This window comes from Rhinolophus hipposideros (genome assembly GCF_964194185.1).
Source record: "Rhinolophus hipposideros genome assembly, chromosome: 26".
Taxonomy (NCBI): domain Eukaryota; kingdom Metazoa; phylum Chordata; class Mammalia; order Chiroptera; family Rhinolophidae; genus Rhinolophus; species Rhinolophus hipposideros.
Window position 1 is genome coordinate 2,429,963 of NC_138072.1, and position 27,347 is coordinate 2,457,309.

Consider the following 27,347-nt stretch of genomic DNA (forward strand, 5'->3'; position numbering starts at 1 on the left):
CATATGCCTCTGTGCCCATCATGAGTTACATTCCTCTAGATGTCTAGTTGGGCAGCTCTTTATTTGAACCACTGGTAATTATATTGTATTTCATTTGCTAGCTGAACACAAAGCTGACTGATCCTGTAAACTTAAAGGACCACCCTTGAGGTTTCTTGCAGTCGTCTGTACTCAAGCAAGGCTGTCTTTCATTTACAAAGACAATGAAAAATGAATCTCCTATTTGAAAAAGTATATCCATGATAGCAGCAGTCATAGCCTACCTTGAAAATAGTGTTAAGATAATTTTGTTCGCGGAACATATTAGGCCTTACTAAGGCGGAATATAATCTGCTCACCACCAGGTCTGTTCTGACCCTCTGCTTATTTAAAGGCTTCTCTTATATCACATCTCAAACTCGATTAATAATTAACAGACCCTTTAGTTTTACATTCACTTCAACATCTACACATGTCTCGCAAATGCTTTAAATTACTTCTATCTCTTTATAAGAGATCAGTCTTACAAATAGTTTCTATAAAGTTTTGACCCAGAAAAGATCTGTTAAATCCAGACAATCTGTTTTGGGGCCACTATGATCCCAAAGAGAATCTCTCCCTTGTTGCTTCCCTCTCCCTCCTGAACAACACACACACACACACACTATTCCAGACACACACGTCTGACTACTTCCCTTGTTCAAACCTCTATGTGTAGATGCCCACACTCTCCTTACATCTTGAACTGTCAAGCAGACTGAGCAGACTGAAAGAAAAGAGCTGCCCTGTGTGGGTGAAGATACACGAATGACAATAGAAACAGTGCATGGGCTCGAGGTGTCTTCCCAGGACTGGGAAGAGAGTCCCTTCCATTTTTCCATATTCTCATTTTACCCTTAATGTGTGAATTCACATTTACTTTCCAACACTTTGCCAAATATATTCCTTTGTTTGGGCCATGGCACTTATTGCCACACACTGTATTGAACAAATTGGGATGTTTCTGTTGTGTTTGCTGGTCAGATGGTGACGACGCAAGGAAGAGGGACATGTACTGGGTTCCTAGTTTATCTGTTCTTGGAGACACACAGGTGTGTGGAGAGATCAGGATGAAATAGCATCAGAATTGTCCCAGTTACCTTGAGGTAGGACTGGCTCAGACAGCCATTGGGCCCGCCATTGACAAACAGCCATTGGGCCCGCCATTGACAAACAGCCATTGGGTCCACCATTGACAAACAACCATTGGGTCCGCCATTGACAACTGCTCTGCATTGTTCCCTGGGGAGCTGACTCTCCCGCTTCGTCCCTCTCTGTCTCCAGCTGGCCATGGCCCTCATGCATAGCTTGCTTTCTTTGGCCCATTTTGATGCTAAAACACACCCATCAAAATGATACTAAATAATAAGATGTACTCCTCTAGAAAAGGTGATATTCAAATGCTTTATGAAACTGCTCTAAAAGGCTGTAGGAATGTTCCGAAACTGTTCTCCTTGGACCACCTTCCATTCCATTCAGATTCAGACGATTCTCTCCAAATTGGAAGACTTGAATTCTCCGTCAGCAGCCCCCAGAACTCAGCCTGAAGAGGATAAAGACAGCAGTTTTCTCTCTCTCCTTATCGTAAACCATTGTTGACGTGTGAGTATCACGAAGTCAGACGAAGAGAGCTGAGGGAGCCTTTGCTCCAGGGTTAGACTCCCCGAGTCACACACAGGGAGGTGCGGGCAGTGGGAAAACAAGTCCTTGGCTCACGGGGTGACTCTCGGGGTCATGGAGCCTCGGAGAGAGACTGTGTATTCTGTCCGAATAGCCTGTCCCAGAGCGTCACACATACAAGCCTAAAGTAAACTTCTGAGAAGAGCTGCAAGCAGCTCCTGACATCTCTCAGTTGCAATTTCCAAACTTTCCAAAAGCATTCACTAACTCTCATTCAAGGCCATTCTACTTGAGTTTGTCATCAAGTAACATGACGCTTACAAATGATCAGCTGACAAAGCAGAAAAGAACCCAGCTGCTTTCTACAGGGAAGCAGTTTCTATGCTGGGCCCCCATGAGGTCACCTAAGGGTCCAAAGGAACATCGCATCCTCTGAAACCTGGTCTCAGAAAGAGCAGGCAACGTGGTTTGTTTACACACAGCATCTTTCCATCTCTTCTTGCCAACCAAGTAACTTTTTTCACTGTCAAACACTTCACAGGGACAGCAGGATTCATGTCTCACAGCCATTTTGAGTAAATATTTTCCCGTTTTGGTACACTTCCCTTTCAAATGTGGGAAGAGTGTCTGTTCCTTTTTTCTCACAGCTGGCCAGACAGTCTCTGAAGGAAACAAAATAAAAACCCACACTCTCACCTTAAATGTCCACAGACCAATCTTCCTAAAACATATATGCTTATATGGATATACAAAAATTATAATAGACATTGCCTTAAATAATACTATTTCCCTTCTTGTTCACCCCGTATATTCTTGCCATTTGACATATTTCTCCTTGGATGACCCAAAGGCATGTGGGGGATGGAAGGGAGGTTAGCACCATAGCATCGAAAGGGTTTAATGCTATTATTACTGCAGAAAAATTCTTTTGTTTGTGTTTTCCTCCTCTGCTGGTAGGCAGGTCACGTGATGTCATGCATAAAGGAATAATGATAGAAAGAATAATAGTATGGCAATGATAATAATGATTGCTAACATATGTGCCACTCATTTATTATTTAGTACCTGTGAGGTAGGTACTCAAGTTATCACCATTTACAGATGAGAAAAATCAGGCACACACAGGTCAAGCAACTTCCCCAAAGAAATACGAGAAGTGACAGACCTGAGACTGAAAGCCAGGAAGTCTAATCATTAAAGTCTGCATTCTTAACCATCCACAAAGCTATCTTGTAATGTGTACTATCTACTAAGGCCACCAGGTCAGTTCTGGATTCAGAGGGAGGCTACAGGTCGCCAGTGTGCAGGTAGGTTGTTATCTGCTAGACCAGGCTCCTCACAAAAGTCTCCTTCAGCTGTTTGCAGAAACTCGCCAGGTCCTCAGATGACTCAGACTCAAGAGTGTTTCCTCCTACTGCCACAAACTCATCTGGGCCCTTTTACGCCTTCCCAAGAAGTTTGCGCTTATTTAATTAGATAAAGGACCCTCATTGCTCAAAGTGCTCCTCACAACGCAATTTTTTCAAGGAGAGATAAAAAGTTACAGACCTTTATGATTCAAATGGTTACCCAGGCCAGTTGGTTTGGCTCTGTTAATGGACTGAAAAGAATGAAATTCTGCCAGGTATTGAGGGAGCAGGTGCACCCAGCAGGGCTCAGGTCTAGGGAATTCAGAGCTACACAGAAGACGTCGTCATGAGTTCACTCCTGCCTGCCGTGTAATTGTGTCAGGACGACGTCTCTGTTGAGCAGCCGAGTGATTACAGACTCAGAGCGTGTTGCCTTTTCTAAGTGCACAGACCTGGGAAGTAAGACCCAGATCCTCTGATGCCGCATGGTTGGCGCTCGGGTGACTCAGCCCCTCCCTCCCATACTTGGACAATGGACACTGGGCACAGTTACAGCAACCGCACAACGAGAATGCTTACTCTAGAACAAGGGTTTGACATGAAGTCCTGGAAGCTAAAGGAGAAACCATGATTTTCATAACAGCTATGAAACCCTGTAGACGAGGCAGTGGCAGAGGCAGACATGTTACAAGTGCAGAAACATACTTGTCAGAGAGCTAAGATTTCTGTAAGGCTGTTCTGAAAAAGAAGAGTGGAACTGCTCAGCGTGTGCAAAGTCCCTGGTGGATCTGAAGCTGACAAAAGGCAGAAGCATCCAGAAGGAGGACAGGACGCTCTGCAGCTTTCTCAATCTTCATAATTACTTTTTCCTTTCTTCTTGCTCTCTCTCCATCCTCTTCCATTCCTCTCATTGCCACCAAATAAACCACTCCTACCTATGATATTCCAGTTTAACATATATATTGATATTTATATTTATGCTAATGTAGTCTTGTTTATATTTTTATATATTTATCTAAACATTCAGCTCCCAGAAAAGTCCCAGTCAAAATGACTCTGAAATCAATCTTGGCTCTGCTTCCTATCAGCTATGTAACCTTAAACAACTTACCTAATTTCTCGATGACTTACACTCTTTATCTATAAGATGAAGATAATAAACATATGTACTCGTACATGCAGGATCATTGTAAGAATTAGATGAGTGAATGAATGGAGGCATTAAATATAGCATCTAGCATATTTCAGGTGTTCAATATTATCAGCAATTTCAACCATTGTTTTTATTGCTATTATTATTAAAATAACCAAGAAACACATTATCTGAACTTGACTCTGAGATCGCTAGTGTTTAATACAATATGGAAAGCTTGCCAACCAGTTGGACATGGTAGCTTTTCAACTGCCATCCTTTGGAAGACAAATGTTTGCGGAGTCGAGATACCAGATCCCTGAATTACTGTGTCCAGTGCAGGACACTACATATGAAAATGGAATGGAAATCCAGAAAAGGCTAACCAGAAGACGCAAAATGGCACACTAAATACAGGAAACTTAAGAAAATGTAGGATGATATTTATTCCTAGTAAGAAATAGCGTCAGTAAGAATACAAGATATACATTCAAATACCTGAAATATTGTTATCTGGAAGAAGGTCTGGCGCTGTTCTTTGTTGCTTATGTAAGGGAAAGAATTTTGTCCAGTTGGCTTAAGTCAGTGGTTCTAAAAGTGTGTTCTGGAGACTTAAGGGGTTCCCCAAGAAACTTTCAAGGTCAAAATGATTTTAACAATAATACTAAGATATTATTTGCATTTCTCTCATTAGTAGAAAGTGGATGTTTCCAGAAGTTATACGACATGATATCGCAACAGATAGAATGTAAAAGCAGATACGAGAATTCAGCTGCCTTCTACTAAGACAGACATTCGTTACAGATTCCTATCAATGTAAAACAGTGCCACGATTGATATCAAATCTCTGTTTTGAAATATGTGGTTATTCTTCATAAAAATGCTATTTATATTAATGTATTGGGTTTATTATTAATAAGTTAATAGTAAATAGTTTTAAATTCTCAGGCTTTTTCATTATGGTAAATATAGACATAACTCACATAAAGAAAAACTCTTCAGGGCCCATAATTATGTTTAAGAATGGAGTTTATTTTATTTTTAAAGAATGTTTAAGAAGGAGTACTGAGCCTAAAATAGTTGAAAGCGACCAGTCAAATTGTAGGAGATCCTGAAGCCACAAATTTCAAATAATTTGCGCTATTTACCACTAGACTAGACTTTTCTTTTTAAAAAGTGGTCTTTAGAAAATATTCAAACAGTGATTGTATGTGGTTGAACCTACTAATATTTCTTTCAACCCAGATTGTGCAATTTCCTTGTAAAAGGCATTGAAAAGGGACCTTACTGAGAATATTGTTCTCACAAGGCTGCTGAGAAAGGCAGCAAATAGGCATGTGGTTAGGGGTGGAAGTTTGGGGGTGAAGCCAAAAGTGAAGAACCCTAGTGCTAGATATGGCGCCCTTTGAGTCTCTGTGCTGGTGGCAGGGTCTCTGCTGGAGAGAATAATGAGGTTCTAGGACTTACTACCAAAGTCACCTGGATTTCCTAAGGGGACCTCCTCCTGGGAGGGTAGAGACTGGCTCTCATGATGGCCTCACAAATCTCCCTTGAACATTCCAGAAACTAAAAGTTGAGACTTTTTCAAAGAGGAAAACTGACAGGAGCACAAATGGCTTCTCGTCTAGACTATGTCACAGCTGACATCCTGGTCACCTCTACTCATTGTCCAGGTTTTAACATTGGTATCAACTCAGAATGTATATAGTATATTTCCTCTCCTCGTCCATATAGCTTTATATCAACATTTTGAATCTCTCAGCACCGCTGCACAAAGATAAATGTACAGAGCGTGTGAACATAATTCACAGACGAAGAAATGCAAAGGATGACAAACAGGTGAAGAAAACACAATAAAAATCAAAATCGAGGTTTTGAGAAGTACCAGCTGTACCTATAAAATTAGCACCATTTGCAAACAATGAAATTGAACTCTGGCAAATGTATGTGAAAGGAGACTCACATACCCTGCCAGGAAAAGCATAGGCAAGAAAGACTTTCTGAAAAGCCCGTTGGAAGTATGCAGATAAAGACCTAAAATGTTCCTAGTTTTTGACACAGAAATTCCAGGTCAATGACTCTATCTGAAAGAAATGGTCAGATATCTACAGGCAAGGGTTTCCATGTAATGACATACATTTTAAGGAAAATATATGCAGCCAAGATATTCTTCGTTGACTGCAAACTTACAAACTAGCTCCACAGAAAACTTAAGTAAAATAGCCCTCAGGACTAAACTGGATGGGTTATCAAACACACACTGTACATTTCCTCAGACACCCCTACACATGTGTGTCTCCACGGGGGGGAGCACCTCCACGGCAGGGGACCCACAAGACGGTCCACGTGGGAGGAGCCGCATATCCCTTATAGTGATAAGATATGCCTTATTTGTCTACTGACCCCAGGCAGAGAGTGATACTTACGTGAATTGTGGGTCATACCATCATTGCTGGTCATACCTAATTACTAAGCAAACAATACTATGGCATAGTGTGTGTCCAGTGACAGGCAGAGCAAAGCAGTGGTCAAAATCTAAAGAAGCTGGTACATCCTTCCTGCTTAAAGCCTGAAGACATGTGCGGACATGCCCTCCGGCCCAGGTGTCTCCCCTGTTCCACCTTGCAGCCCCGAGATTTTAACCTTAAGTAAATAGGATCTCACATCTCTAAGATTAAGAGGACGTCATTGTACTTGAAATAACGTGGCCTTTAACTGTGAACCCATCATCAAGAATTTACAAAAATATTCTATTGACAAATCTTGTCTGGGAAGAAAACTACTTTTTCTCATTGACGCCACAGTGGCAGCTGGCAGCCCCCAGCGCCAGAATTGATGCACTTGGAAAGGGGGGGGGGCATGCCTGCTTATTCAACTTAACGTGATCAGGTGCTTGGAAGGAAAGTACTTTTTCTTCTAAAGACATTTACTCCAAAGGGAACGGAGAACTGGATTTCATTTCTGATTATCGTGGAAAGCAACCAGAAAACTGTGCTGCTCTTCTTAAAGTCTTGGCGGGGATGGGAGGGTGTTCAAGATCATAATTTTCTAGAAACTAGCCTGAAAGAACAGAAGAGCAATTCCACCAAGTGTTGTCATAGTCATATGTGTGTGTGTGTGTGTGTGTGTGTGTGTGTGAGAGAGAGAGAGAGAGAGAGAGAGAGAGAGAGAGAGAGAGAGAGAGAGAGAGTTTTCATTTAGTTTTCCAGTCACAAATACCACAGTGTTAACCTGTCAACCACCTTTTGGGGATGAGAGGGACAGGAAAGGGTAGAAGAGGCACAAAAAATGTGTTAATTTAGTCTGTCAAAGGTGAAGCCAGAGGCTTTGCAGCATGTGTTACTTCACACAGAAGAAACGTGTTCTCATCCCCTAGAGATGGTAAGTCATGGCAGACATTCTCAACTGCCCACGTCATCCCGTCTCAAGGACGTAAAGCCTTTCTGTATTGTTTCTTTCACGAGCACAGTTATCACTGCACACAGTGCCTTATTGTACCCCTTCCTTATGTAAAAAAGCTACATAAAATCACATGCAAGCACAGTAGTTTGCCATTTTTCTGTCAGAACTTCAGTCATCAGCATGTCTCTGTCTGCAAAATAGTCGAAAATATTCTCATGACACTAAGCTATCTCAAAGAGTGATAGGGGTTCACTCATTCATTCATTCACTCATTCATTCATTTCATTGTTACTTCAACAAATATATGTTTAAAAGCCACTCTGTAATGTCAGGTACTGAGGATACAGAAGCAAGTAAGTAAAAGTCCCTCCCTTAGAAGCACTTGTATGGAGAAACTAAAAAGGAAGGAAGGGAGGGCATTCCAGAGGACAGAATCCAGGGGTGTTCCTGTGGGGGTGGGGATGGGCAGTGCCATCTGCCTGTGCTCTGCACCTCTTCCCAGGAAACATGAGAAAAACAAAACAAAAGTGCGCTGTTCCACAAAGCTGGCTACTTGAACACAGTGTAGTTGGACACATCCATTAGGTATCTAACCATCATCAGCCTATTTCGGTATCATTATGGGAGAGAGGTTACCCACACCTTTTTTTATGGCACAGAGAGGGAGCCAGTGGCGACAAGAAAGCCAGAAGAATTAGTTCAGGATGAGGACGAGGTACTGAAACGGGAGCTGCGATGCTGGGGTGCAGAGGAGGTGGCTGTAGGAAAGTAACCGAGACCTGCGGTAGAGCCGCAAAAGCAAAATGGACATTGGACTTTCCTCTCATCTGGGTGGAGCTTGAAGAAACAAAATGAGCAAAGTTCTCTTACAATATTTTGCAACTTCTACTTCTGTACTGTCAGAACCCAGAAGTAGCAAGAGATTTAAAAATGAAAACCTTGCTTATTTTTTTCAAATGACAATTGATATTTTACCCGCAAAAGTGAGTATACTTCATTCAGGTATGTTTGGGGTTTTCAGTGAATATCTATAACGAATCTATTTTTATTTAAAATGAAAACATAGTTTATTTGTGACATCCTTTATCTTAGCCTGGGGAGAAATAAAATCACCGTTGTTTGACTCCAATAAAAACAGAACATAGAATGGTTTATAAAAGTTAGATTTCTTTAACGAAGAAAAAAATCTAAAGCCCCACTAATCTGGTGGTAGTAATCAGTATCAGAAAAGGTTCTTTTCTACACAAATATTTATCAACTAGTAAACTTGGGAAAAATCGTATTTTCTGAAAGAGTAATTATCAACACTGTGATCAGGAAAAAAAAAACCCTGCTGATTTTTTTTCTGCTCTCATAACCAAATGTTGTAGACATCAGTCCAAACTTTGCTTTCCCAGAAAAAGATCAATCAAAATATTTATTCTAGATATCAATACACGTATAAGCGACAGGTTATGACTTAAAATGACTTAACCATCTTATGGTGAGACTAAAATGTTCTGAGACCATAAGAAACAGATCATCCAATTGAAGCAAAATGGATTTCCCCTCCCAAATTCAGTCTCCTTGTCTTGTGAATGTCACTGTTACTACCTGATAGAGGTCTACCCACTGGAACAATTTCTAGTCACAAGATGTGGCTGCCTCACCTTCCTTTTTTTTTTTTTTTTTTTAGATTTTTATTTGAAAAAAACTACAGCTAACATACATTATATCAGTTACAGGTGTACACCATAGTTATTCAACATTTATGTCTCCATTATGTCTCCACAGGTTGGTAGAACATAACCAACCTGTGTGAGCTCTCGGCTCCCACTTTAGAGCAACTAAACTCTCCCTGAGCACCTGCCCCACCTCCATGATGTGCATTTTTCGTAAAACCACAAGTTGGGCAACTTCCTCAGGGAACTTGGGCCCATGCCTGGCAACAAAGTGATCCCACGGTGGGCAGCAGAGCTCGTCCGACCAGCTCTTCGGTCTGACATCCAGGGCTAGACACAAGTTTCTGATGTCCCTTCGTAGCTCCTGCACATACACTGGTTCCATAGTAGGCTGTCACCTGCTACTGGCAGGGGTCTGGAGCCAATGGGAAAATGTGAGGGTGGAAAAGGGAAAGAAAGAGAAGCAATGAGCTCTCTTAATTTAAAAACTGAGGTTGATAGGTATCTCTCTTTCTTCCGTGTGCCAGGGATACAAACACATCTGTGACCCTTTCCACTATGAAACATTTAACATTTGTTCTAGCAGATCTCGTCGGAACCAACTGGACCACACTGCTGAAGTCGTCTTAGAAGGGACACCTATGATTTAAAGTGAGTCCCTATTCAACTATGAAACAACGACCAAATTGTTGGGCCCTTTGGCACAACTGGTAAATACATAGGTCATTCTTACTGGAAAAGAATTATGCCACTTACAGGGAATGAATTTTTATGCTGTTTTGTCAAGCCTTCTTGGACCTTTCTAATGTTTAATATCTTGTTGCTACCAGAAAATTGTCACCTGTGAGAATTTAAGTTTCTAAAAATTATCCGATGTCCCCTTTGGTCACTGGGGCCGGAACCCAGTAAACTTTATGGTGAACAATGCTTCGTGAGTATTTTCAGTAACGAAGTGTCCAAGAATCAACCACATCATCTAGAAGAGCACTGTATTACTGCAGGGTGAGTCCTGAAGAAATGAGTTCTACTATAGCAGCCGCTGTCCAGGAAGAAAGTGAGGGCTGACAGTTTTGCCCTTAAGGGACATTTCAAAACACCTGAAGTCATTTTTGGTTGTCGTGACACTGGGGGAGGACAGGAGGGAAGGTGTGCGACTGCATAGAGTTTGTAGAGGTCAGGGAGCCTGCTAGACGTCCTACAAGGCACAGGACTACCCATTATCCAGCCCAAAAGGTCAATCAGGCCGAGGCTAGGAAACTGGACTAAGCCATTCCTTTCGCTGAAAAAGGAATGGAGGCTTGAAGAAGTCAAATAACTGATTCAATACCACACATCAGACTCTAAGTCTAGTGAAAGTGAATTAGTGATAGAGTTAGGATGGAAACTTTGTCCCTCAGTGTCTCATCTCATACTCATTTCATTGTAGGAGACAAAATGGGTATATCCCTAGTGAGATCCAGGACTTCTGGGCCAAATGCCCTCATTTTGGGGGTAATATAGGACAAATTACTAAGTGCGCCTTAGTGCCAGTTCTCCTCCCATTTGGAAAACAGACTAGCTAAAATAGATGATTTCTAAGGTGTCTTTTTTTCTCTGCTGTTGTATTATTGTGTAACTAACGACGCTTCCATTACAGAAAGATAGTCTCCAAATATCCCAAATTCCCTTTCTCTCTTTAGACTTCTTCTCTAGGAACCCTAAACCAAGTAAAAGTAGGAAGTATTGCTGCTAATTAAAAAAAAAAAAGTGTCTTGAACAATACTTCACTCTCAGTAAATAGAGAAAAACAGAATAAAATTCAAATGTGCTACCTAAAAATAAAGACACAAGAATAAAGGCACCCTCCTTGTTGCCTGTTTTAGTGAGAAGACAAGTTCTTCTGGTCCTTTTACATTCTGTGTATATAGTAACTTATTTGGACTATATGCATGCAATATAAAGACTGGAAAAATAAGAGAAAATCTGCCATGGAAACAGCAAAGAGTTGTTACTGAATTGATTGAATTGGTTTGACAGATACAACCCATTGGTATACTTCCTGAGATAAAAGTCATCCAAACTATTCATAGAGCTATAATTCATTCTTAGGAATTTTAATATTGTAGACACAAGAATTTGATCACTGTTTAAAATTTTCACTTTAATACTAATGTATTTAGAGTAAGAGAGGGACCAAAGCTGCTTGGTATGTGCTATAAGTTTTAGATGAAGGAGTTTAGTCGAGTAACAGCTACAATTGAAAAACAGGGCAATAGAGAAAATGTAGCTAGTACCTTAACCTGTGTACATAAATTTGGGGGGTCCATATAACCTGTAAGTCCTCATTTTAAATCTTCTTTCATTATAAAATAAGAGAATACAATTTTAGATGTCAGATTAGTTCATTCCACTACCTAAATCTTTTTCAATCAGAAGAAATTAAGCTATCATTTTTTTTTGACCCAGAAAGAATTTTAATCTCACCCATGTGCCATCATTATTGTTCGCCTCTGGACATTTTAACAAAGTTTTGATGGATCTTAAATCAATTAACACTATAAAGGAGAACATCTGTGGTCCTAATACTTTTTCAGCCACTTCATATTGTTTCTAAAGGGAGTTTTAAATGCATTGAATTAAAAAGGCCATTGAAAATTCCCTAATTCATTGTGTGCTAAAACAGTAGAGATTAAAATCATGTCAATTGTATTAACAAACATGAAGCATGGGTATCTGTTAGAGAGGATGAATAGAAAAGTCAGGGGAAGGCATGTTTTCTAGTCCATCAAATCCAGGTGCTCAACTCATGAAACAGGCTGAGAGTGTAAGGCAGGTTATGGTACCTGATACCCTTAAGAACTGTCACTTCAGAGAGAATTCATGGATAACAAAAGCAAAAAATAGATTCTTAAATGAATTATGCTTTACTTTCATTTGAAATGAATTATGGTAATTATTTTCTAATTCAAATCATGGACATGGATAAGAGGCACATGATTTTTTCCCCCAGAAACACCATTACGTAAATATTTTGATTTAAAGTATAAAGGTCACTCTTCAGCAAAAAATAAATCCATGATAAGCAATTTTTATAGAAACTGAAGCCACGATGGTACAAAATTGTGGGTTTCTGGATTGGGCTGATTCTTTTCCTTAGTCTGTTAGCTCTTCGGCAAACACAGACGGTTGTAGGATCATCTGATTGCACAAGAGGAGTCCAACAGACAGTGAACATTCCTTATGTCTGTGCTTAGATCGACCGGTTATTAGGTAAACTGTTTCTTGTTTTCTAAAATCAAGATTTCAGCTTGTATTCCAACTCTTAGAATGAAAAAATCAAAAGAGAAGCTAAGCTATTAATACAATGGTAATAACAGGGCCTGTGCTCCTTTAGAGTTTCCTAAATCCTTCAAGATGTGACGTTATTTTATTTCATTCCATTACGCTTTTTTATGATACGCGTTCACGTTTGTTTTCTATAGCCAGCCTAAACTGAGAAATGCAAATATTAAAATTTACTTTAAGACAAGACATTCTATTAAAGGTAACCAAAAAAGAGAGAGAGAGAGAAAGAAAGAGAGAGAGAGAGAGAGAGAGAGAGAGAGAGAGAGAGAGAGAGAGAGAGAGAGAGAAAGGAAGAAAGAAAGAAAGAAAGAAAGAAAGAAAGAAGGAAGGAAGGAAGGAAGGAAGGAAGGAAGGAAGGAAGGAAGGAAGGAAGGAAGGAAGGAAGGAAGGAAGAAAGGAAGAAAGAAAAAGTCATATTGGATTCTTTGAGCATCATGCTTTTTTTTTTTTTTCAATTGAGTGATTCAGAGGGATGGGAAACATACATACAGTTAAATTGTTGTCAGCAGACAAAACCTTTAGTTTTACAGTGCTCCTGAAAAGTAGAATGTGACAAAACTGGCACAAATTGCACACTTAGCAACTAAAGGTATTTTTATTATTCGTACTCCCCGTCTTTGAAGTACTTCTCTGTGCCTCACTTATTTCGCTTGCAGAATTTTGAGGTTCTACCTGCCTTTGATCTCTTACTAGCTGTTCTGACCCTTCTTTCATCCATGCCTTCTAGCTGCTCTCAAGGCAAGGCCACTGTCTATTCTTAGACCAGGGATAATCTTTCATTTCAAAGGCCCTGGTGGTTTTCTATTGCAGGTTACCCTGAAAATAGCTTCACTCTTTCTCTGTGTGAGAACCTCCTTTTCCTGAACCTGGAGTTGGACTCATGGGTTCCTTCCTTTCTAAATTAGGTGCCATGTGTCCAGAAGGCACCACCGCTCTTGACATTTAAATGATGAGACACCTCTTTGATTGAAGGGAAACTTATTCCTTTCGTTTGAACTTTATCCTTGAAATAATGGGCAAAAAAGAAAAAGTGATATTTGCAGGCATAATTGAGCTAACCCAACTGAAAATGGATTACTTGGGTTTAGGAGGCTTTTCTATCTCCTGACGACTGACGTACACCAAGATTTTCTGCATTGCAGCAAATGATGCTTCGTGGTTCACTGGTATCAGTGCCTACACGTGTGTTTATCTAATCCCTACACTCTAAGACACTCTTGGCAATAAATCCATCTTTTTTCTCTCGCTCCCTCCCCTCAGCCCCCCACCCTTCTCTCTCCCTTTCTCCGGAGCCGAGCTGAAGCAGAAGTACTAAACTGCTGCTTTATAGTCTTATGAAAGTAAGCGGGACAGGAAGAGAAAGCCACACCATCTTCTCCTGGACTGAACCTTTTCAATATGATTTCACCGTTACAATCACATTCTGACGTGCCTGTTTTTCCATGGAAGCAAACCAACATCATTCAAAACTAAATATCAATAATGTTTACCTTACTTGCTATTTTGATTCAACCATAATTCTCTTTTCCTCTCTGAAGACTAGTGACCAGGGATCATCTGAACCTTTATTTTAATGCTCTGAAGAATCAGAATGAAAATGTACAAAGAAATCTAGAGCCGAAGAGCAGTGTGGGTGAAACACCTTACCGAGTGCCAGGCATGAGGGACGAGCTCAGTGTCACTTTGTCAATTTTGGTACTTAAAATTAGAACAAGGAAAATTACTTTGAACTATTCATTGCCTTTTAGGATATGATAATCAGTACAGTTTATGATAAATGTTGGGGAATACACGAACAAATTTCTTTATGTTAAAGCTAAGTGCAAGCTAGACTTCGTAATGAGTTGTATATTTATGCCAAATGAGATCACAGTTATATCAGAGGTTGACAAACAGTGACTGGCACATGGCACCCTATTTTGCTTGTTAACAACTGTTTTCCTTATTAACTAACCACCAGGTGCTATAAAACCAACTAGCTCTAAATCTATATCTCTTTTAAGGTAACTTCTCGAACCTGAAATTAAAATTTTATATACCTATGTTCCCAAAAGAACAAACCTCTGTTTTTATGCTGTGTAATTATCTAGGCTATTAGGTTCTACCTAATATAAGCCTAAGTGATAACCAATTATTTTTCAAATTCCTTCAAGAAATGAAAGATTTAAAATTTGATTTAGAAACAAGCCATTTATGTAACTAATTAACTCGCAACAAACCTGTTCAAGCATCGGCTTCAATAGTATTTTAAAATATTTTTATCCCTATACATCAAAACAAAATATACACCCCAAGGGACTCGACAGAAAATTACCTTTTGCAGACATTTCTAGTTAAATTTCTAATCATTAGTCTCTCAATATCTTTTACATAGCTTTCATTAAAACAAATTATTTTCTTTTCTTAATAGCTAAGCTAGCAAGATATATATATGTGTATTATATATATGATATTTAATTTTTCCAAATATTGTTATAAATTCCTTCATATTTACTTCCTTGATAATATTAAAGTTAAATAAGGATATCTAACAATAATTAGTATGTTCACAACGACTGTCTAATCAACCTTTCAAGATGAGACATGAATTTAGATTTTTATATGGAATTTTCTGGATTCTCTTTTTTCTGTCATCCAAAGCAAAATATTTTTATCCCTCTCCTCTCTGGCTCTTCTTTCACACTCTCCTTCCTGGCTTCTCATCCCAAACCCTCCAAATACGGAGGGTACCCAGGCTCAGGATGAGGCCCTCTGAACTTGGCCATCTAAACACTCTCCTTACACCATCGTGCTGCTCAGTCCCTTGGCTGTCAGTTCCCCTGACTTCCAAATGTATGGCTGCAATCAAGACCCAATGAACCCTGCACTCCTAATTCCAGTTGGTTTCTAGACCTCTCTGGTTGGGTGTCTAATGAGAATTCAAACATTAATATGGACAAAACAGAACCCTGATTGCCTGGCCCTAATTTGGGTGTTTCCCATGCGAGTTGCTCGCTGGAAAAAAAAAAATGAGTCATTCTGTATCGCTTCCTATTTCTCCTCCACACAGCAGCTTCTCTTGATCTATACAACGCTGCCCTTCCCCCACCTCCACTGCCAACTCTTCCGTCCAGACCACCCCCTGTCCTCTCACCCACCTGTTGAACTGGCTCCTAACTCATCTCCAGGCTTTTTGACTCACTTCCAGTCAAGCCAGGGGGGTGGCTTGAATATAGGAATAAAATTAGGTCATTCCCTGCTGAAAAAGTCCAAATGGCTTCTTCCCACTACACTTAGGGGAGAGACAAATGCTTTCCATTTCCCACAAGGCCCCATGCCCTCTGCTTATCTCGCCACCTTCTCCACGCGTGATGGCTCAACACCATCCAGCAGGCACCTGCCCTCCTTTCTCTGCCTGGAACCCGCCAATTTTTTGCTTCTGTCGGAAGGTCCTTTGCACCTGTGAGTTCCTCTTCACATGAATATTTACTTTCTTCTCAGCCAACACGTAGCTTAATGACACCTCTTCAAAGAGGCCTCCTTGATTGATCTGCCTGAAGGGTCATTCACTGCCACCCCCAAACTGGCCAGTTCCTACCCTATCATTGTGTTTCATTTCATGGCACTTATCAGTATCTGAAAATTTCTCAATTATCTCTCGGTTTTCTTGTTTGTTATCTCTCTTGCTAAGATGTAACCTTCACAGAAGTTGGTAACTTTTGGTTGTATTTACTGCTGTGTCTGCACTTTGAGTAGTTCCTGGTGCATAGTAGGAGCTCCATGAACAGCAGTTGGATTAATGAGTCAATCATCTCATGTAATAACTACTGCCATTATTCCCATTGCACAGAGGAGGAGACTGAGGGTCCGAAATGTTAATTCCCTAATGTTTCATGATTGGAACACTTAGAGTGGAATCCAGGCAAGATAAAAGTAGAGCTTGTCGGCATCCAACATTTCTAGAATTATGTCTTCAGATTATTTTTATCAGCTTCCTGACACTTTTCTTCTATTTAGTGACTTCCCTCTGATCATCACTTCCTCTCAAAGCCAAAACTCGGAACTGATATCTTCTGTTTTGTTTATTTTGTCTTAGCCATTATATTAATATATCTTGATCACAGCTAAAGTATTAATACGTAAATTCAGAAAATGAAAGTACGGATCCCTGAAAAGTAGAAAGACTTTGAGTGTATTAGAAATAAATTATAATCTTCACTTAGAAACCAAAAGGGGATTTGGAAACCTAAGGCTAAGAAGTGAAAGTAGAATATTTGGCCTAAATTATCCAATGGGCCACTCACATTTATCATAGGAACCAAACAACAAACAATTATTTTCTTTACTTTCCTTTAAGTTATAGCCAATTTGTTTTGGAGTAGAAATGTAAGCTAGAGCCCCCCTGATTCATCGAACATGTCTCCTGAATGAATATGAAAAAATTATCTGGTGTCTACACTTCCTGGAATAAGATGAGAATCTCATGTGTTTTCCATGATCAAAGTGTTGAATAAAGGTCAAATTACTTCCCTTTTACTTCAAAAACAACAACAACAAAAAAAAAATCTAGAAACTTTGGTAAATTATTCAATGGCTTTCACTTTATGTCACATCAAAAACCAGTTAGGTGGGGGGAAGTCCATTCTTTCCATCAGAGACTCTCAGTGTGTGTTCTGTGAATCTCCTTTCCAAGATGATGGGAACACACCACCTCTGCATTATTCATGTGGCATCAGCATTCAGAGCACAGGAAAATGAATCAAAGATATCTTTGCTTTTTATAGGGGACCCATGGTCTCAGCTGCCTTAGGTTTTGCTACAGAGATGGAAGGAGATAAGGGCACAGTGGTTCACCCATGTAGCTGAATCAGGTGGCCAGGGCTCAAATGTATGTTCCATGCAAGTTACCTCTGAGAAAGTACAAACTACCCTCCAATCTTGGCGTGATTTGCCCACCATCATGAGGTCATGTCCTCAATTACCTGGTTATTAAGCTGACCACTAAGAAGGCTGAGTAACCCAGTGGGGAAAGAATAAACCTAGAATCAGATCCAGGGCAAAATCTCAGCCCTCACCTCCCAACTCCCACTTTTTATTAGCTGGTGACCTTGAAATATCACCAAAAAGAGTTATGGATTTGTATTTTATTTTCAATTTAAACCACGAACCAAACCAACCAAAATGCATTGGGGCTATTGGCTAGTTTCTCTTCCCAACGAGCACCTTGATATATCAAATAATAATAAGCTGCACAGCTTAGTATCACTCTAGAATTTCCATCGCCGAAAGCCTGCAGAGGAAATCTGTTTGGAGCAGGGCCTTGGGTCTGGCAAGAAGAGGGCTTCTACTTAAATCGTGTATTATATGTAGATTTAAAAATAAGTTTTTATTGATAATTTGTAAAAATAGAGAATGCAAACAATTACCTGCAGATTATATATATGATTGCTTTTTGGAGGAAGCTTATGGAGAATTTGGAAGATTTAAAACCCTATCTCCAAGCAGCCATTGTCTCAAGAATAGAGGAACAGTACAGGACGTGGTATCCCCAGCTCGTGGAACATGGGAAACTCTCCTAAATAGTTGTTCATGAAATGAATCCATGAACAAATACATAGATTTAGCTAAGCTAATGAAATGAAGCCCTCAGAAAGTTTTCAGGTGATGGGTGTTGGGAACCTGTGAGATTTTCTATTTGCATCCTTATTCATTTCTGTATTTCTCAAATTGCCTAGAATAATCATGGTTTACTCAGAAAAAAACTTGGGATATGCAATTTTATACACAGCACATGATTACAAGAGGCAAAGTAGGAGGAAAGACAGAAAGAAAAAGGAAATGTTAGCAAGGATTTTTAGCAATATTTTTTCTTTCTCCTGAAATTTCTATTTCCTGAAATTTTCTGTGATGGAGAAATTTAATCATGAGCAATTCACGTAAAAAACGACAACAACAAAAGGACAGAACTGAAACTGTTTTTTTGTTTGTTTGTTTGTTTTTTGTGAGTTGTTAAGTGTTTCTATAAACAAAATTGGGTTACACTGACAGGGCATCCATTCATTCAACCAAGAAGCGCCCAGGATGAGCTGGTAGTCACTGGTCGGTAAGCAGAGAGACCCAGTGAGAGCAGATGTGAGCTCCCCAACTGCTGAGAGAGACAGCTACGTGATCTCCAAGAGCCCTCTTCATGGGAACATGGCAGCACAGGGACACCTGCCCAGGAGTGAAGGTGTGGAAGAGGAGGGGCTGCTCAGAACTAAACGTAGAAGAGCAATTATAACTTGCCCAGTTCAAAAAAAGATGTGGAGGAAAGAAAAAACAGCGTGGCCAACCATTTGGAGACTGGAAAACAGTTCAGTTTTAGGAAAATGCAAGTTACAACAAGAGTATATAAAATATGTCACAAAGGAGTGAGAGAGCTGGAGAGGGATTAAATTAGAACTGTGTGCCATGGAATAGCTAGTATTTTTTCTAAATTCAGAGACCAAAATAGGATGTTCTGACGCCTTATTTTTGACCCCGCCCACCATTGTGCGCTGAGAACATTTTAAACTTATTATACTGATGCTTCTCTTTACTTTTTGCTCCTCCATTCAGTAAGAAGTTGGCACAAGGTGTGTAAACTAATCTGCGAATGACATGCAAATGAAAAAAAATTAAAATATAACAATTCTAGACTATATAGCACTCCTCTGAGTGTTTTTAAAGTTTCCACTGACTGAGAAATAACCACAACTCTCAAAATTTTAAAATGAATCCTGCTAAAAGAGCTGTCAATCGCAAAACGAATGTTGCTGATAGACATATTAACACAGTAGAAATTTGAGAATGGCACAGACTGCTCAATTTAAATTTGACAAAAGTGAAAAATTGCATTATATAAATTACATTTTATGTTACCTTAAAATGGAAAAAAGAAGAAAAGAAACTAGCAATGGTTACCACTGCACACAGGAAATTTTGTTTCTGACTAAATAGAAGAATTAAAAACTTTTTGAAATTTAAGATGTATATTGTTTGCCAAGCAAAATTGCACTTATGAAAATCATAACCATAATGGAAAATTCCCAAAGACATAAGCTATCATCAGCAAAATGATGTGGATAAAAATTCATTCATAAATTTAACAGTAATCATAAAAATAAAATGAAAACTGGCTTTGTTAAACATTCGTTCAGTAAAATAAAAATGGAAAAATTAGTAATGATTTAGTCAGGCTATATTTTAAAATTATTCAGGGAATTAAATTGGCTTACTAGAATTTTTTCCTGTGAAATCTATCCTCAAGGAAAAACTCATAAATGTTGGTGCATTCTAATTAAATGCTTATTTTCATAAAAGCTGAGTCAAAACATCCTTGAGATCAAAGTCATGGGGCCAGTGCGTTCCCTAGGCCCCAGGAAGCCGTTGAAGGAGGGATGGGCAAAGGTGAATTTTACCTTTTACAGAGATTATCCAGGAGGGGTGGGTAAGACACAGTAGAGAGTGAAGGGAGGCAAGATTTGAGACTATTGTTACAATCGGATGTGACTAGAATCCTAGCAGAGTTGGGAAAGGGGATGGATTAACCAACGATGTAAAAAGACTCCAGACTATCCTGAAAATCCCTAAAACGGGGTGCAAAGTTAAAACAACGCGAGTATCTCTAAGGGTGTATTCCTCTGTGACACTCATCCTCAGAGTCCCTCCGAGGGGCAGGCATCACGAGCGATCGCGTTCCCACGGGAGAGAGCTCTGTGCTCTGATCTCAGGAGGTCAGATAAAGCTAAAATAAAATTACAGCCTTGCAGAGTATCTCATGATTTTCAAAGCATTTTCACAAATATCACTTTGAACGCCCGCGACACTGCTCAGATGAGGAAAGTGTATCTCAGAGGTGGGAAATGGTTTGGGTCAAGATCATACAATTCGTTGAATTAGATTTTCAAAACAGTTTTCTCTCCAAATGCCATGGTATCCTCCAACTCAGAAGGGCTCCTGACTCATTTCCCATAATGCTTCATACTCCTTTTATCAGTAAACAAATAAGGGGGGGGGATGTTTTTATTTTTACTTTAAGGGGAGATATTTAAAATATAGCAAACACACCTATTGCCATGATATCTTCCCTTTGATGTTATCTCTTAACATCATTGTTATTTGTATAGGTTTCTTTAATCTATTTTCATGGCAATCAGGTTTGAATATGGTTTTTGTTTTATTTACAGTACAGATGATTTCTTCTTGTCTATCAGTCATTTTTGTCTTGACCAGCTTTTATTTCCTAATAGGATGATTCTGACCTGGCTTGCACTCGGCGCTTGGTAGCAGATCACGTTTTTGGAGGTGTGATGAGTTTCTCCCTGTTGCTCTCATTTTGGTTCGAAGTAATTTTTAAAATATATGCGCGGCAATCAATTTTACTTGAATATCATTGCATGGAGTTAGCACTTTATCACCCATGCAATATGTATATATATATATATGAGAAATTGAAGTTTTAGTAAAGTAACTTTTTCACTTTAGAGACTTGTGTCTTATTTTTAGCAAGAAAGAAATGCTTCATCTTTAAAAATCGTATAGCTAAGCCTCATGGGAGATGTTTGAGTTGGGGTCTTCAGTAAAGAATCTAAGAAGAACATTGATAATATTGCTTATTACTTTTTCAGAAGTGAATCAATACTATGAATGGACATAGAAAATGCTTATGTATTTCACTAACGTTGACTTTATGTATATTTATGCTTGTCCTGGCTGAAGGAGTAGAAAAGTTTTTGCTTTTCTTTCCCTTGTTTTTGTTGTGGTTACTGAACACACAATACTCTGCTAAAAATAGTCATTCCCCAGACTGAAATTGAAGTAGCACACTGACATATAAACAGGAATGCTTACTAAAAATTTTAGGTGATAATTAGATATTTTCTACTGTAAATACTGGTTAGGACCATGTACACTAAATCTAATAGTTCCCATAATTTTTATTTCTGCATATTTCAGTATTATGTAGAAAGAGATAGCAATCACAGATATTGCTAAATGAACAGCCTGCAACATTTCATTTTCTCCCTTCCTCCTTCCCTAAACAGCACTATGTTTATGTATGCGCTAGTCCTTTGTTAGCAGGCAACCAGTATGGGCATCGATTACTGATGAAGTTATTTAGACTAGAGTGAAATGAAGCTTAAACAGAGATTCAGTTCGATTTCCACTTCAATTTTCTCCTGCGTAAATAGGCCTATAAACATACAAGATGGCTGAAAAAGATCAGCGATCTGGAGCAACGCCACTAGTCTCCCTCTGCACCAAGACGACGTACAGACACGTGGTCTGAGCTCCAAACCTTGCCTTCATGAACTCCGGGCTTCCGCCAATGAAATTGGTCAACCTGAGTGCAAATTGCTACTCTCGGTCCACTCAGATGGAAATTCATTATCCCATTATGGAGTAGGAAATGATGCCCAGATTCTCTACAAATTTCTCTGTGCACCAAGCAACACGCAGCATGTTTCATCCTCCCTGTGGCCTTGGAGCCAGCCCCCTGGCACGAGCATAGTGCCCAGGCCGGTACCTGCGAGGCGGGACCTGAATTTGTCTTGTCCCACTGCTAGCAGCGTATCTCCCTCCCCATTCCTCACTGTTCTTCCGATGGGCATCTGTGTCAGAAGAACAAAACTGACCCACCAGGTGAAGTGTCATTAGGGTGATTATCAAAAGAGTAGGTGGAGGAAACCCTTGTTTAGGAGCAGCATTGTGAACTATGGATTTGTGAGGTGTCAGAGCATCTTTCCGGATGAGAGGTAAAATGGGGAGAAGAAAAACAAAGAAAAAAAAGGACAAAGCCTGTAAAGACCCACATCCAAAATTATTTTGATAAAATGGTCCTACTGCCTCCATCCTCCCTCTTTGCCTCTGACTCATTTTTTGTCTCATGTTTCTCCCTCCTTCTATTCACCCTTTCTGAAAATTTTCTTGTCCGTCTCCTCCTTCTCCTCCATTATTATAATCTGCAGTTTTGTTAAAAAAAAAATCCCTTACTTTTTCAGTGCCCGGTAAGAAATCAGGTACAGATGATACCAAAAAAGCCTAAGACATAATTTCTGCTGTCATGTAAGTTACAATGGCAGTCAGTAAAGAAAGAATAAAAATACCACCACTAACCACCACCAATGGAAACAACATGTGCAAAACCCCAAGGAAAGGTGGTAAAAGTGTACAATTTTAGTGGCAAAATTTGGTGGCAAGAGTGATAGAAGAGAATATTCAAGAGGAAATAGGATTTGCACAGAGCCTTAGTGGGCAGCCGTGAGGAAGTGTAGAGGGGGTGTTGCAACTGCCTCCTGCATCATGTTTTAGTCACAGAAGAGAAAGCAAAAAAGATGCCTGCCCAGCTCTCAGCTGGTCAGTGCACTGTTGCTCTGGCAAGGAGTTCAGAACGCACAGCACAAGCAGTGAGGAGACATCAGTTATTTCCCCTCTTTTATCTTATGGTTCCAAGCTGTAGAGTGTGGAAAGAAATGGATGAGACCTCAGACAGACGAAGAACTTATTCCAATATCCCAGGTGGAAATGATAAGGCCATGAATTCAGGAGATGACGAAAGCAGAAAATGATTTTATAGATGATTAGAAAGTAAAATTATAGGACTTGGGAAGCCTTTACATATATATATATATATATATATATATATATATATATATATATATATCAAGAATATATGTATATATTTTGCAAACACAAAACTAGATGAAGCTTAGAAAAGAAGGCAGGTGCCCCACTTGTGATGGATGAGCCAGAAGATGGAAAATTGGGCTCATCAACACGGAAGATGGAATGAGAAGAGGCTCTGAGAGTAGGAAACACAAAGGCAACTGGCCAAGAATGGAAGCCTGTAGAACCCCAATATTTAAATGTAGACAAATGTGGAGAACAAGTAGACAGATGGTAGATGTGTGTGTCTGTGTTATTTAACTACATAAAAAACATGCTCATTTATTTATATATGTATGTATTTATAATACATACATACATATACATTTATACACGTGTGTATTATGAATACATATGTTTGTGTGTACTATATAACTAGTGTATATAACACACTAGTATGTATGTGCGATGCCTATGTACATGAACAGAGTAGAAATACCTATGAGTATATCCCACACCAGTTCATCGTTACTGGTGAGAGAATGTCACGTGACCCAGAACGTGGACAAGACCCAGCTCAAGCCAACCAACCTGCCCCTCTGCCTCCTGACGTAGAAAGACCCGTGACCCCACCTTACCTTTCCTCTAATAAAATGCATTCTAAAGTCCCATAATGAGAAGCATCTCAGGCAGGTTTGTCTCGGGAAAATACTTTTTTTAAAAAAATCAATAAATAATCATACTGACAAATCTCTACGCTGCAGAGTATTTAGAACATAATAGGATTGCTTATGAAGTTCAATTCATAATTTGTTTTGAACACCTGCGATGTGCAAGGCATACTCCATGTTTGCAGCCTGAGGTATTTCCTTTTCATGTCAATGGCAAAATGAAGAATTAGGTGCAGGAAATGAATCTTAACTGTTATGACTCATAACTCACGTTCTCCAAGCTGTGATGGAGGGATAAAGGTGCCTGAAACCTTTTTCAGACCCAGTGAACATTCATCTCTATCTGCATTCTTGAAACCATCATTTTTCCCTAGAGTTAGTTAGAGGTTTTAAACAAAGTTTTGGTTTCCAGCTTTCATGGCAAAAGAGCACAGAGCCCGGAGATTACCAGTTTTTGTGTAAAACTCACCCCAGCCTTGTTGCCCTGACAGAGCTGAACTTCCTTGTATTTTGGAGATGAAGTAACAGGTATGAATTGTATGCATATTTATCCACTGATGTCTCTATGCATTTGGCCCTATTCTTTATGTCTTCAGAGTATATCCTGTAGATGTGATGCCCAAAAGTCTAATATTTCCTACAAACATTAAATTTAACACATTAAAATAAAATATATAATCCAACTCATTGGTTGCTAATGAAGAAAAATATATAATTTAAAGCATTAATTAAAAAATAAAGCCTACTAACTTCCCCAATGATACACTGAATCACAAAACGTCTCTCAGAACTTAAATGCATGATAAACAAGATTTGCAGACACAGATGATTATATCTATTTTTTTCCCAAAAGTAAGTATATGTTATATTTCAGGAAGATTATCAATGCATTTGAGAAAATTGTTTGTTCTCGATGCTTGTGTGAGCAATTGAACTTAAACTTGCTCTTTCCAAATAAATCTATGCATCTCCATTTATTTACAGTATAAGCAAAATTGATTTCAAGGGTTTTCAATCATTTTATACTCTCAACTTGATTATAAATTCAAGATGTTTCTTACGGTAAAAATAGATAATAGACTGAGTTGAAATTTTTATGCTGGTTTGCTCTATGGGCAACAATATTTTCTTATTCCTTGATGCTCTTTCAGAAATGTGTTGCAACAATTCCTGGATGGGAATTTTTAATGGAAATTTACTCCAATGTATAATACACATATGATCACCCTATTAAAATTGTCATCCTTTATAATTGGTTTTTGGTTATGATAAGCACCTTACAGGGATGGTAATTTGCTAAACATTTTGTGTTCTGAGACAACATGGTGAACCTATATAAATGGCTTTAATCCATCTTTGTAGTTAAGACACACACACACACACACACACACACATACACACACACACTATCTCACACTGCTTTGCATACTCCATGCTTTACTGACCATGTACCACACTCAGGCGGTACCTATACCCTGATGTTCAGAGGAAAAGGAGAGCTGTGGACAGTCAGCAAGAAACATTTCTATGTCAATTCCGATAAGCAAAGCTTTGAAAACCAATTTTCTCCTTTTTTTTTTTCTAACTGACTTGGAATTCCTACCAAAATACCATTTCAGTATCCTTCCAATAATAAAAAACAGCTTTTTCATGCTATGTTATAAACAAAAATACTGAATATCAATTTATTAGCTACATTTAATCATCAACCGAAATGTACTCATGACCCGAACTGAAACTGCTCCACAAAAAATGCCCATTAAACAGACCCAACAAAGATCTCCAACTTAAAGATCTCCAATTTAAATAGGTACCGAGAGTCCAATTAGTATATTTTCCTACAGAATACAGCATTTACATGATTGCTGGGTTTACATATTTTTATCTCATGTAGGTTCTGACATGTACCCATCACCAGGAAGGGCGGTGGCTTTGTAAGAATTTCCAAAGCAAATAAGCATTAAAACTGTTAGTAAGGAACCAAAAACTTGATTTCCAACACATTCTGTGATGAGAATACACAACACGTTACTATTTTATGAAGTAGCCAAGTGCATTGTTTGAAACTCTATAGCTCAGTATTGAATAAAATAGTTCACTAGTAATCAAAATTTGAGGAAGCAATCTTCTGGCCGGAAACAGGGAGTGGTTTACATGCAACCAAAGCCATATTGTGACTTTAAAAAAAATTCATGTTTTCTTAAAAGGATAAATAGTCATTTATTTTGTTATTAAAATTTCCTTGGACTAAGTTTACGTTCGTGTACTTGGAAGGCTTAAGTAACAATGTGGCTTTGCTAATACCCTTGAGCAGTCAGTAAACAAAGATACAGATAGACAAGGTTTTCCTTGTGAATTGTGATTCCTCCCCCCCCAAACATTTATGCCTTCTTAAACAGAAACAATGTATTCTGTGGCATAGCAAGCCACCTCTGTCTCAACTACAATGCCCTTGGGCAGGTCCCAGCTACTTCAACACTTCCAGTCACCAACCCTTCACTTATTTTTTTGTCTATTTCAAACCGATGGCTCGCCACAAGGAAAACGAAAGCCGAGGAAAGCATGATACCCTTGGTCTTACCTTCACCAGACACTCCTATGTCCAGAAGGGCACAGCCAAATACGAGAAGTCTCAGCCACACATGCATGGTCATATCTGCAAATCAGCCGTATTCCTATGACACAGCATGCGTCCTTCTGAAAAGGCAAAATAATGGTTATCTCTGAAAAGTTTTTCTCTGTAAAACCGAATCAAAAATAAAAGAAATGAATGCGTACTTTTCACTGTCGTCTTGTCAGACGGGGAGCAATTTCCTCCTCTGTCACCCTAAGAACAAACCACTAGCTAGCGACAAGTGCTGCTGGGCAGTGATGTCAGATTCGGTTTTACTAACTTCTCCAAAGTTAGCAAAGGGTCCTCTTTACAGGAAGTCAAGAAAGTTGTTTAAACTAAGTGCAAAGGCGTCTTACTTCCTTACTTCAAGCAACTAAACTTAGTAGGCCTTTTACAAGACGTTTTTCCTTCAAGGAAGATGTTTTTTGAGTATCTAATTAATGCTCCCTTACAGTACTCATTACAAAAAACAAACAAACAAAAAAACATATCCTCCCCAAGAAATCATTTTCTCAGCTAACAGGTGAAACACAAATTTAGCACAGGCATACCAAAATGGGGGTTGGCAAGATGAGCCACTACTAGGAAATCCCTGTGTATGATTTAAAATGACCAAATGAAGGAATAAATAACAGCCTATCTGGTTATCTTTGGCAACTGGGACCATTTGCCATGGGGCAGTCAAACCCATTTCCTATGCAAAAGCCCTCTCAGAGAGTTTTGCAGGGTGGCCCCAAATGACATCCTTGTGGGGCCAGGGATGAAATCAGAATGTCACTCCACTACAGCAAATCCTGCTTCCAAAAAATCAGTGCTTCTGTGAATTGAGACAGTCTTAGCGCTGCTCTTGAGGGGAATTGCCATGAAAATCAAGAACTGTCTTTTACAAAAGTTAACCTTCCCCGCCCCTCAGCAATACTTCCCAACCTTCTTGATTAAAAGATACATTAA

The 27,347-nt window shown here is 39.2% G+C and overlaps 1 protein-coding gene across 5 annotated transcripts in view; it reads right to left on the minus strand.

Moving 5' to 3' along the window:
• PTPRC (protein tyrosine phosphatase receptor type C) overlaps positions 1 to 26,682 on the minus strand; it is a 96,992-nt gene extending 70,310 nt beyond the window's left edge. For 2 of the 5 annotated variants that reach the window (XM_081039337.1, XM_081039334.1), the window contains exons 1-2: positions 26,561 to 26,632; positions 26,364 to 26,479 (exon numbers count right to left, since the gene is read on the minus strand). In XM_081039337.1, coding sequence (XP_080895463.1) covers positions 26,364 to 26,436 — 73 coding nt within the window. In that variant the 5' untranslated portion in view covers positions 26,437 to 26,479; positions 26,561 to 26,632. Of the gene's footprint in view, positions 1 to 26,363; positions 26,480 to 26,560 lie in introns of all 5 variants that reach the window. The other 3 variants (XM_081039336.1, XM_081039335.1, XM_081039333.1) reach the window with 3 other exon arrangements.
• Positions 26,683 to 27,347: the final 665 nt, after the last annotated feature.